Source organism: Octopus bimaculoides, chromosome 12 (assembly GCF_046866305.1).
Source record: "Octopus bimaculoides isolate indiv1 chromosome 12, ASM4686630v1, whole genome shotgun sequence".
Lineage (NCBI taxonomy): Eukaryota > Metazoa > Mollusca > Cephalopoda > Octopoda > Octopodidae > Octopus > Octopus bimaculoides.
The window spans coordinates 56650879-56663662 of record NC_142939.1 but is presented as its reverse complement, the minus strand read 5'-3'; the positions used below and the strand labels follow the sequence as shown (position 1 = coordinate 56663662).

The 12784-nt window shown below is 37.5% G+C and overlaps 1 protein-coding gene across 2 annotated transcripts in view; it reads left to right on the top strand.

Moving 5' to 3' along the window:
• LOC106870126 (arrestin domain-containing protein 3) overlaps nucleotides 1–12784 on the top strand; it is a 102665-nt gene that overhangs the window by 73176 nt on the left and 16705 nt on the right. For both annotated transcript variants that reach the window (XM_089361070.1, XM_089361069.1), the window contains one exon: nucleotides 9990–10237. In XM_089361070.1, coding sequence (XP_089217196.1) covers nucleotides 9990–10237 — 248 coding nt within the window. The remainder of the gene's footprint in view (nucleotides 1–9989; nucleotides 10238–12784) is intronic.

Below are 12784 nucleotides of genomic sequence, written 5' to 3'. Positions count from 1 at the left end.
AGATGGAATTAGTTGATGCAGATTTTTTTTACAACCAGATGCCCTTCCTGCTGCCAACCTTTGCTTGTTTCCAAGCAATTTAATATTTTTCCCTTGGCTGGACATGTTTGCCTCAAAGAATAGAAATGGGCAACATCACTTGTGTGATGGTTGGGCACAACTATCATGCAATGTCCAGACCAGGAGACACAAACACACATACTCATACACACACACACACACATATGTATATCATCATCATGATCATCATTTAATGTCCATTGTCCATGCTGGCATGGGTTGGATGGTTTGAGCAGAGTTGGCAAGCTGAGGAGCTGCACCAGACTCCAGTCTGATTTGACGTGGTTTCTACAGCTGGATGCCCTTCCTAACGCCAACCACTTCACAGTGTGGTGGGTACTTTTACATGGTGCCACATGGGCGCTTTTACATGGTGCCACATGGGAACTTTTACATGGCACTGCATGGGTGCTTCTATGTGACACCACGCAGAAGCTTTTATATCATCATCATGATGTGTACACACACACACACACACACACACACACACACACACACACACACACTCAACAGGCTTCTTTCATCCAGAGATGATGTCACCACTTGGCTAATTCATAACCGACTGAGAGGTGGTGGCTCAACTTAACCCTAGGCTCAACTTGCCCTGCCTTCCCCTCCAGCTTCCAGCCAGTTGATTGTAGCTATACTGGGGGTAGCTACAACCATCTACATGCACACACACACACACACATGCATACATAATACACACGCGTGCATACACAAATGCACACACACGTGCACATACATGCACCACACACACACACATGCACACTCTCCCCCCACACATACTCACACACACATGCATACATACATACACACACGTGCATACACACATGCACACACACACGTGTATACACACACGTGCACACACACATGCACACATACACAGGCACACACATATACACACATACACACACATGTGCACACTCTTCCCCCCACACACACTCAAACACACTTAAATTTCTATATGTGTTGAATAATCTTTTTGTTTTGTTTCAGATATTGATAATATGACTGTTTGATATTAACAGTTTTTTTAATTATTTTATTTTATTTTTTATTAATGACTTTCTTATTTCATTTATAGTTTCATGTTGTTTCGCTCAAAATGGTAAACGTCTTAGGTCACCAGTGCTCCTCGACCTTTCTAATCTTATATTCTTCATGAAGTGGTTGTCTGTGGCATTTCATATTCTTCTTTCTACTATTAATTCTAAGTGACTTTTTAGCCATCAATAACTGTTCTTAGTTTATTACTGAAATGTTGACTATGTGTTCTAAACTTTGATTTGTATTTGGCTATAGATTAAATCCTTTACCACTGATCTAATTTTTCTTGGAATTCTATACAGAATGGTAGTTTTTTTCTATTTAACTGTTTTCTTCTCCTGTTCTGTATTGTAACTACAAAGACTTTATTGTACAGAGGTGGCAAAAACTCCTTGCTCTGATTCCCATTCTTGATAAATGTTTCAACAGCAAACATGCCATATGCATTGACCAAACTGTAAAAATAATAATAAAAAGAAAACAGTAAAACATTAGCTACTTGTAAATGTTATTATCTTCTGTGTAATGTCACTAGTGCCATACTAATGGCCATGTAAAATATGGGAGTTTCTTCTGCCACACACTGTGAATGCTTGATGAACAGGAGAGAAACTTGCTTCGGTCATAATACTGTGGCCATGCTGGGGCACTGCCTTGAAAAATATTTTAGTTAAATGAATTGACCACCAGTACTTTTTTTTAAAGACTGGTACTTATTCTATTGGTCTCTTTTGCTGAACTGCTAAGTAATGGGGACATAAACACACCAACACTGATTGTCCAACAGCGGTGGGGAACACACACACACATTGTCATCATCATCGTTTAACATCCGCTTTCCATGCTGGGATGGGTTGGACTATTTCACATAGAACTTGCTAGCTGGGAGCTGTTCAGACTCCAACTGTCTGTTGTGGCTTGATTTCTACAGCTGGATGCCTTTCCTAATACCAACTACTTAACAGAGTGTATGTGTATATATATATATATATATATATATATATATATATATATATATATAGTTGAAATTTACAGAAAAACAAAAGATGAAGACAGGTGTATGAACAACAAGCAGGTGTATTAGTTTGACACTTGGGAAAGTGAGAAACTCGTTTATGTTTCAAGCCTACGCTCTTTAACAGGAAAGAATAAGAGAAAATAAACACAGACAGAGTAAAAAAAACTTGTGGATTTAGCAGTCAAGCACACACACACACACACACACACACACACACACACACATATATATATATATATGACGGGCTTCTTTCAGTTTCTGTCTACCAAATCCACTCACATGTCTTTTCTTGGCCTGCTGCTATAGCAGAAGACACTTGCTCAAGGTGCCATGCAGTGGGACTTAATCCAGAACCATGTGGTTGGAGAGCAAGCTTCTTACCACACAGCCACACCTGCACCTATATTCATGTATACAACATGTTTATGTATCCAATGTAATAGCTTAAGTCAGAAACAAAGTTAACAACCTTGTTTATTTTAAAATTCATTTATTACACTAGTTAATGGAAGGACATTCTGTCACTTACAGCTTTGTGGTTTTGTTTTGATGAAGATGGTTATAATTTTGGGTTTGCTGTAATACATTCTTTCTGTTTGTTTGTGGTTGCATGTAAATATATGACATGTTCCATTTTATGAGTTTGTTGATGACATATTCATGTGTTTTATTACTAGAGTGCATTTGGTTAATGCAGTACACTATATGAATGGTTCAGTTTTGTTTTTTACTGTTGGTTTTTTTTTTTGGTGCATTATAGTTGTAAGGTGGAATGTCTATATTGTTCTAGGTGCAGGTATGGCTTGTACGGCGGCTAGCTGGAAGTGTAAGCTGTGTGGTCAAGAACCTTGCTTGCCAATCATGTGGTCTTAGGCTTAGTTCTACTGCATGCCACCTTGGGCAAATATCTTCTACTATAACCTCGGGTCAAATGAAGCCTTGTGATTGGATTTGATAGATGGAAACTGAAAGAAGCCCCTCATATAGATATGTATGTATGTATGTATATATATATATATATATATATATATATATATATATATATATATATATATATATATATATATATACACAACTAGTTTAGAAACGTCTAGTTTAGAATAGAGGCAGCTGATGAAGGAAAAGTCCCATAAGTGGCTCGTCTGTTTTCCTATGTGTTCATTCTGTTGTCCATAAAAAAAGTCCGTTTTTTTGTGCTTTGTTTATGTTCCCGTTCCTTTTTTGACATCCTGTACCCGGACATGCATCTATATATACATGTAGATGTAGGTATGTACATATATGTATGTATACATGCATATGCTCATATATCATTTGTATTATATAAATATATATATATATATATATATACTGCACTCTTGGAGTCGTTGGTGTTAGGAAGGGCATCCAACTGTAGAAACACTGCCAGATCAGATTGGGGCCTGGTGCAGCCTCCTGGCTTCCAGACCCCAGTCGAACTGGCCAACCCATGCCAGCATGGAAAACAGATGTTAACGATGATGATGATGATGATGATGATGATGATATATGTGCATGTGTGTGCATGTGTGTGTGCGTGTGACTCTGTAAAGGTGTGTGACTAAGTGGTTAGGGTATCAGGTTCATGGTCGTAAAATTGTGAGTTTGATATATTGGTGACACATTGTGTCCTTGAGCAAGACACTTTATTTCACCATGCTCCTGTCCACTCAGCTGGCAAAAATGAGTAGTCTTGTCATATTCTGTGTCACACTTAATGTCCCTGAGAACTACATTAAGAATGCGTGTGTCTGTGAAATGCTCAGCCACTTTCACATTAATTTCGAAAGCAGGTTGTTCCGTTGATCCGATCAACTAGAACCCTTGCCATCGTAATCCATTCTGTGTCAGTTATGTGTGTGTGTGTGTGTGTGTGTGTGTGCGTGTGCGTATGTCTGTGTGTGTGTCTTTGTGTTTTCCCCACCATTGCTTGATAACTAGTGCTGGTTTGTTTATGTGCTCATGACTTAGAGGTTCAGCAAAAAGAAACTGATGGAATAAGTACCAGACTTTAAAAATATAAGCAATTTGTTCAACTAAACCCTTCAAGGTGAAGGCCCAGCATGGCTGCAATCTAACGACTAAAACAGGTAAAAATAAAAACTAAAAGAACCCTTTCTATTCACTCGTTTGTGTGTCAGATGATGAATAATATTTGTTTTAAGTCTTTGGATTTCTTTTTATTGTTTTTAGTATAGGGTTTTTAATGGATGAGAATTTAATGGTTCTGCTTAAAAGGGGTTTTACTACTGAGCCATTTTATTTATCAGTTTATCAGGACACTCAATCTCTTGGTGCTTTTAGTTTATACAAATGGATGCAAGCATGGATGTGTGATTAATCCATTGTTTGGAAAGGAAAGAAGAGAGAAAAAAAGTTGTTTTGCAACCAAGTTTTTTTAATCTTCTTATGAAGCACTTTAGGTTGGTAACATCTTCCACAGCTTCAGCTTGGTCAATGTCTTATGAAAGGAAACTTGGTAGGCAAAACCTATGTTGAAGATTATCCTATGCGCGCGCGCGCGCACACACACACACACGCTCAAGTGTGTGTGTGTGTGTAAATAATACAGAGTGCAATGGGTAAATTGTTGCCATTTTATAATTTTAATTTTACACATGTGCATTGTTTTATTCTTGATTTTGTCAACTACACAGTATTGTAGAGTCTGTTGGGCACCGTCTGTGAGAAAAATAGAAAATGAAAATAACACTGACATCTCATCTTAATAGATATATTTACCAAAATTACATAAGAATATCTTGAAATACTAAAAAGTCACTGATGAGGTAACAGGATGTGTGATGAAAGAGCTTTGAGAAAGAAACCAAAATGATAATAGCAAGAGCACTCAGAGAGCACAAACCTCTGCCAAGGCAACACCAACATCCTCTCAACGATTAACCAGAGATGATTTTTAAAATGAGAATATCTGAAATAAACTTGACTGCTCTCACAAACGAGAATACTAAAAATGAAGCTGACCGCTCTCAAAAATTAAGTAAAAAAACTGGAAAAATAATCCAGAATCCTTGTTGGGTACCAGATCAATCCCAAAGTCACGAAGCCAAACATCCCTGAAAGTTTCATCCGAATCCATCCAGCAGTTCTTGAGATATCTTGTCCACAGACAAACAAAATAATACCCTTGCCTTAGCTAAGGCACAGGTAATAAAGCTGGAGTGAAGACCCAAAATATATAGTGCATGTGTTTAATTGACAAAATATGACCATCTCTAAGTACAACAATATTTGTTTATTAACCTTTTACCATTTAAACCAGCATATCAGTCCCAGATATTCTACCTTGTTTTATGTTTAAACTGACCAGATCCAGCCTCTCACACCTTCCCCACAATATTATTCTGAAATTAACAATCACATCATCAAAACCTCAAAGTTACATATCATGCACGATTGATTCTAAACAACATGTATCAATAAGTGCTGCATTTGGCAGTGTAATCTCAATGTGTCTTTATCAATAAGAGGTTAGAATCACTGCAAATTGAACTTGAACATTTCAAGTTTACAGTAAGTACAAGTGAAGGCATGTAGCTTATTGGTTAGAGTATTCGGCTCATGATTGCAAGGTCATGAGTTCAAATCCTGGCAATGCATTGTGTCCTTGAGCAAGACACTTTATTTGACATTGCTCCAGTCCACTCAGCTGGCAAAAATGAGTAGAACCTGTATTTCAAAGGGCCAGCCTTGTCACACTCTGTGTCATGCTGAACCTCTCCGAGAACTACATTAAGGGTACACATGTCTGTGGAGTGCTCAGCCACTTGCACATTAATTTCATGAGGAGGCCCCCTCTGTTGATTGGATGAACTGGAACCCTCGTCGTCGTAACCAATGGCGTGCCAGACTAGACTAGGCTATGGTAAGTGCTGTAAGGTCAATGTGAATACCACTTCCTCGTAATCTGGCTTTTGGTACCAGCTGGAGCTATTTCCTTTTACTTCCATATATGGATATAAAAAAAAGTGCCAAGCACACCACATGGTGTCATTTTCTCTCTTTAGTAATTTGTGTTCAAGACCCGGACCTAATAATAGCTTGTAGTAATTAAATTTCACTAATTAGTTTCTTTTGTCATTAGGATTCTGTTAAAGAAGAAATTGTTCCTCCGAGATCTTCACTTCCTTATGAAGGTAACAGGAAACCGATACAATGATGACAACAAGAACAACAACAATAATGTGAACAGCACCAATATGAAACACATCAGTCAATACCATATCAACAACAACAACAACAACAACAACAGCAGCAGAGCAGCAGCACCACCACCACAACAACAACACCAATACCACCACCACCAACAACATTAATAGCAACAGCAACAACAAGAGCATCAATTCAACAACGACACCAACTTCAACAGCAACCAAAAAAACAACAATAACAACAAACAAAAAAAAACAAACATGATCCATTTAAGGAACCTCAGCCAACAAATCTATATGCAGTCGTTTGACCTGCTACGTTGTTGTTGTTGTTGGCACTCCATCACTTACATATGCACACACACACAGATATACATGTATACAATATTTTTCAATTATATATAATGTTTACACACACACACACACACACACACACATATATATTAATATATATATATATATATATATATATATATATATATATATATATATATATATATATATATATATATATATATATATACTAGCAGCTAAGCCCGGTTTCACCCCGTCAGAGAGCGATGCGAAGAGAGAAACGAAGACATTAAAAAGAGGAAGAAGTGGATACGAAGTGGTGTTTGGGTGACGGATCTTGGTAGAAAAAAAAGAATGTCATGGTGAGTTAGTAAGGAGAGCAAAGCAAGACTGGACTTACGTGGGCTGACAGGACGATGAAAAAATTGCGGAGTTGAAATTAGAGCAGTTGAAGTTGCCGTTGTTATCATTAGAGTGCCTCTTGGTAGACAACATTCTTTGTCCTTTCCTCAGGTACACAAATAGAAAGACCCTGGAGACAGCCAACATACAGTTGTGCGTGTGAGAATACTTGATCTGTCAGATTCAAACCAACCGCTTGCACTGATTGTCCCTGCGCCTTGTTGATTGTCATGGGAAAGCAGTTTGATGGGAAATTGCATCTGTTTAAACTTGTAGGTCGTATCGGAGTGGGTAAAGGACATGGGAGTTATAAGTATGTCTTAGCCAGCCGCCGGTTCATTCAAGATTGTTGCCTACAGAACTCGGGAGCACAATTTTTTGATAATCATCCACATACCATTGCACATTATTGGAGCATCTAAATTCCTTAGCAGCATAATTGGCGTGTCAACTTTCAGATGCAGTTCGTGAGCTGGTAGTTCTGTGGGTCCCCACTTTTGTCAGATTTGTCATGGGCTGGCCGGTCTATCTCAGATACATGGGAAGCTGGATTAAATTTTTCATCAACACAGGGGAGCCAAAATAAATTTTTTCAAGCCAAATCGCGAAAAAGGTTGAGAAATGCTGATCTATAACGATGGTTTTTATTTAGGCACATCGTAAAAGTAATTATAATGAATTGCTTAATATAAAGAAAAGTATGTTTTTTCAAGCAAATACAGTTAGAAAAAATATTTACCATTTCAAGTCATCACTAAAAACAAAGCTCATCAATTTTTGAATGAAATAATAATTTTATTCTTTTATTCTAAGTTGTAAATTTTGCCCAAGAAATAAAGCAAATAATCACCAAATGCATTGTTAAAAATCTGCAACTCGATAACAAATATCGGTCCAGATGGACTATATGTAATCTGAACCTTCCCCCCCCCCTTTTTTTTACGGAATCCCACGTTTTAGGCTATGGAGATTCCGATTCTGAAAATTTTTTTTCCAAAATCTCAATTTCAAAATTTCGATCACCGCCCCCGGGTTTTATATAGATCCACAGGGTAAACCTAACCCTAACTCAAACCCTAACCCTGACCCTAACCCTGACCCTGACCCTAAAACCGTAACACTAATCCTAACCCTAACCGTAATCCTAAACCCTAAACCCTGACCCTAAAACCCTAACCCTAACACCATAGTGAAAATCATGGTATATTTACAAAATATCGACGAACACGAGTTATATTTTACTGAATGATTGTGTACTTGCATGTGTATGCGTTTGAGAGAGCAAGAGGTAGGGAGAGGGGGAGAAAGGGCTAGAGGTAGTTAAAAGTTTTCTTATGACGGCTTCTCTTCACTGTCTATTACTTCATTAGAAATCTATGGATGCACTTACGCACATAATAGAGAAAAATTAAACAAATATGGACGACTTGCTCCGAAACACCACCGAGTGGGGAACACTTCTCAAAAATTACCTGCAGTTGTTTCCTTCAAAATTTCACGAAAAAATATTCATTTTCCTGGAAGTTAAGAGGAATTTAAGTGGAATTTCTGAAAATTGTCCCCCACCCTCCTCCCAAAACACTTTCACTGAAAATTTTTGTATATTCGGAATCTACATAATAAATAATATATGCATAGAAAATTTCATTAAAAAATATTCATTTTCCTGAAAGTTATGACCTTCCAAAGTCGGTGGGTACAACTCTGTAGTTATGCCACATTGACGAACGTGAATGATTGTGTTTACTTGCACGTGTATACGTTTGCGAGAGCGAGAGAGGAAGAGAGGAAGAGGGGGAGATAGAGAACGGGAGCAATGTGTATGTTGTTGTCACAGATTACGTATGTGTGGTCGTGTGTGTTTTTACGTATCAATGTTATGAAAAATCGGTAAAGAATACTGAGAAGAAAGTTTAATCTATGACGTTGTATGTATCACTTTCTCTCTCTCTGTTGAGCGCGTGTGTAAGAACGCTGTCCCAGGTAGAAGGGAAGAAATATCAAAGTTGCTAGAAACAACAGCCAAATCTCCCTTAAATCACACAAAGTAAACGGAATTTTAAAAATCTAATTACTGCACTGGAAAGTTCAGATCGAGAAAATTCCATTGATGTAAAAATTTTAACGAAAAATTGGAAAATGTGGATTTCTATAAACTTTTAAAAAGGCTTCACACAGACACACAACTTCAGCTTTATATATTAAGATATATGATAAGTGTGGCTTTGAGGCAAGAAGCTTGCTTCCTAACAGCATGATTCCATGTTCAGCCCCACTTGCTGGCAACTTGGGCAAGTATCTTCTACTATAGCCTCAGGCTGACCAAAGCTTTGTGAGTGGATTTAGTAGATGGAAACTGAAAGAAGCCTATTGTATATATATATATATATGTGTGTGTGTGTGTGTCTTTGAGTCTGTGTTTGTTCCCCACCACTGCTTGACAACTGGTGTTGGTGTATTTATTTCCTGTAACTTAGCAGTTTGGCAAAAGAGACCAACAGAATAAGTACTAGATTTTAAAAAATAAGTCCTGGGGTTGATTTGTTCAACTGAAACCCTTTAAGGCAGTGCTCCAGTATGGCCACAGTCAAAATGACTGAAACAAGTAAAAGGATAAAAGTATGTGCGTGTGTGTGTGTGTGTGTGTGTGTGTGTGTGTCTTTGTATTTGTGCTGTTTGTCCCCCATTAATGCTTGACACATGTTGTTGGTTTGTTTACATCCCTGTAACTTAGTGGTTCAGCAGCCAATTTTTAAAAAAACAGAAAAATTATTTATGGAGTTGATTTGTTCAAATAAACCCCTGGAGGCAGTGCTCCAGCATGGTCGCTGTTCATTGACCGAAACAAGTAACGGATAAAACACCCATTTATTTATTTTTTTTTCCATAATCTTCTTTCATAGATTTTCCTTGTTTTGTTTTCTAATTTTTTTTTTTTTGTTTTAAATATTATTTTTTAAATTTCTCTTTTGCAGTTGATGACAAAGGAGGCTGGGAAAGTTTGGAAATCCTTGAAAAAGGAAGTCATGTTTTCCCTTTCCTCTATCGACTCCCACATTCGTTACCATGTTCTTTTGAGGGACCTGATACCTTTGTGCGTTACACAGTGCAAGGCAAGATTAGTGGCAGGGATTATGAAGTCAATACTAAGGAAAAACCATTCAGCATCTTCAAAGACTATGATCCTCATTTAGAAAACAGTTGTGAAGCTGACGTAGACTCTGTAAGTAAAAACATACTCTTTACTCCTTTTTACTTGTTTCAGTCATTTGACTGCGGCCATGCTGGAGCACCGCCTTTTTAGTTGAGCAAATCGACCCCAGGACTTATTCTTTGGAAGCCTAGTACTTATTCTATCGGTCTCTCTTTTGCCGAACCGCTAAGTGACGGGGACGTAAACACACCAGCATCGGTTGTCAAGCGATGTTGGGGGGGACAAACACAGACACACAAACATATGCACACACATACATATATATATATATATATATATATATACATGTATACGACGGGCTTCTTTCAGTTTCCGTCTCCCAAATCCACTCACAAGGCTTTGGTCGGCCTGAGGCTATAGTAGAAGACACTTGCCCAAGGTTCCACGTAGTGGGACTGAACCCAGAACCATGTGGTTGGTAAGCAAGCTACTTACCACACAGCCACTCCTACATGTTATATAATTTCCCTATCTTTTTTCTCCTCTTCACAAAATGTGTGCGTATTGGCAAGTAATGTTTGTCACCACTTCAACATGGTTGTTCCATACAAACAAATTTTACTGCGACTTTTTAGTCCCAAGAGGACATTTCCTCTAATTGGTTAACAACGCAACATTCATCCGATATATTCTTTTCTACTCTAGGCACAAGGGCCCGAAATTTTTGGGGAGGGGGCTAGTCGATTAGATCGACCCCAGTACACAACTGCTACTTAATTTATCGACCCCGAAAGGATGAAAGGCAATGTCGACCTCGGTGGAATTTGAACTCAGAACGTAAAGACAGACGAAATACTGCTAAGCATTTCGCCCAGCATGCTAGCATTTCTGCCAGCTCACTGCCTTTTAGTCACTTAGGGGTGGTTTGAATCCTTCCACAACAGAAATAGAACCACAGACCATATCGTTAGTAAAGTGAACTCTGTACCCACGTGACCAAATCTGTGCATATTTTTTGATATTTAAATACAGCCTCTTTTTTTCATGATAGAAACAATTCTAGATTAACCAAATCATTAGTAAATAATAATTATCCCCTCCCCCGCCCTCACTCTTTTTTTCTCATGGTATTTCTTTAGGAGAATCTAAATATGTTATTGTTATCTCCCCATCCCCACCTCTGCATCACACATTGTAAAATTCTGATGTAATTTCAAGTTGGTATTTTTATTAATATCATGAAAATTGCATTTAGCTTCACATCATACTCTGGTGTCTGTGTCTAACCTATCTGTAAAACTGATACGATTGTTGCAGTTTGCTTAATAATAATAATATTAAGGTTCTTCTTCTTCTTCTTCTTCTTCTTCTTCTTCTTCTTCTTCTTCTTCTTCTTCTCACCCTCCACCACCCTACTGCCGCCACCACCACCCTACTGCCGCCACCACCACCCTACTGCCGCCGCCACCACCACCACCACCACCACCATCATTTTAAAGGATTTTAATTGTTCCTTTCATGAAGATTGCTAAATATAATATTGCTTTCTTTTCTTTTCTTTTTTCTTTTTTTTCCCTTTAAAATTGATCACTTAGTAATATATTCTTCCCAGATTCTGCTATTTTTGAGTTGGAACTAATCCTGCTTGTTGAAAAATAGCTATTTTAGCAGTAGATCTTAAACAACCTAATATAGTCTTCTTTTTTTTCTGTATTTGAGTAGAAAATTTTTCAATAGCTTCAAAGACAGGCAATGCTAGTATCGCCCTCTACCCAAATATTCTACAAAATTGAATGTTGATAATATCTTCATTTCATGTATTAAACTGAAGTTTTTTACTGAGAGGGGTAAATTTGGTGGGGGTGTGGGGTGTGGTTCTTTATTTATTTTTTATTTTTAGGTATTTAGTTCTGAGAATAAAAATTGTCAAAAATCATAAAAAAAACCTATTCTGCAGATAAAAATGAGAGCAGTGGTACCTGGGATTATATTATTATTGTTGTTGTTGTTGTTGTTATTATTATTAGCATTTTTTGTAATTTTTTTGGGCTGTAACTTGTCCTTCGATATTGTCCTCCAAGTCTTGGGTCCTTCTGGCCAATAAAAGAAATCATCAAAGTTGTTGTTGTTGTCATTGTTGTTGTTGTAGTTGTCATCATCATTATTATTATTATTATTATTATTATTATTATTATTATTATTATTATTATTATTATTATTATTATTATTATTATTATTATTATTATTATTATTAAGGCAGTGAGCTGGCAGAATCGTTAGCATGCTGGATGCAATGCTTAGCAGTATTTCATCTGCCGTTACGTTCTGAGTTCAAATTCCACCGAGGTCGACTTTGCCTTTCATCCTTTTGGGGTTGATGAATTAAGTACCAGTTACGCACTGGGGTTGATGTAATCGACTATCCCCCTCCCCCAAATTTCAGGACTTGTGCCTATAATAGAAAGGATTATTAAGGCAGCGAGTTGGCAGAATCATTAGCATGCCAGGCAAATATACTTAACGGCATTTTGTCCATCTTTACATTCTAAGTTCAAATTCCATTGAAGTCGACTTTACCTTTCATCTTTTCGGGGTTAATAAAACAAGTATCAATTA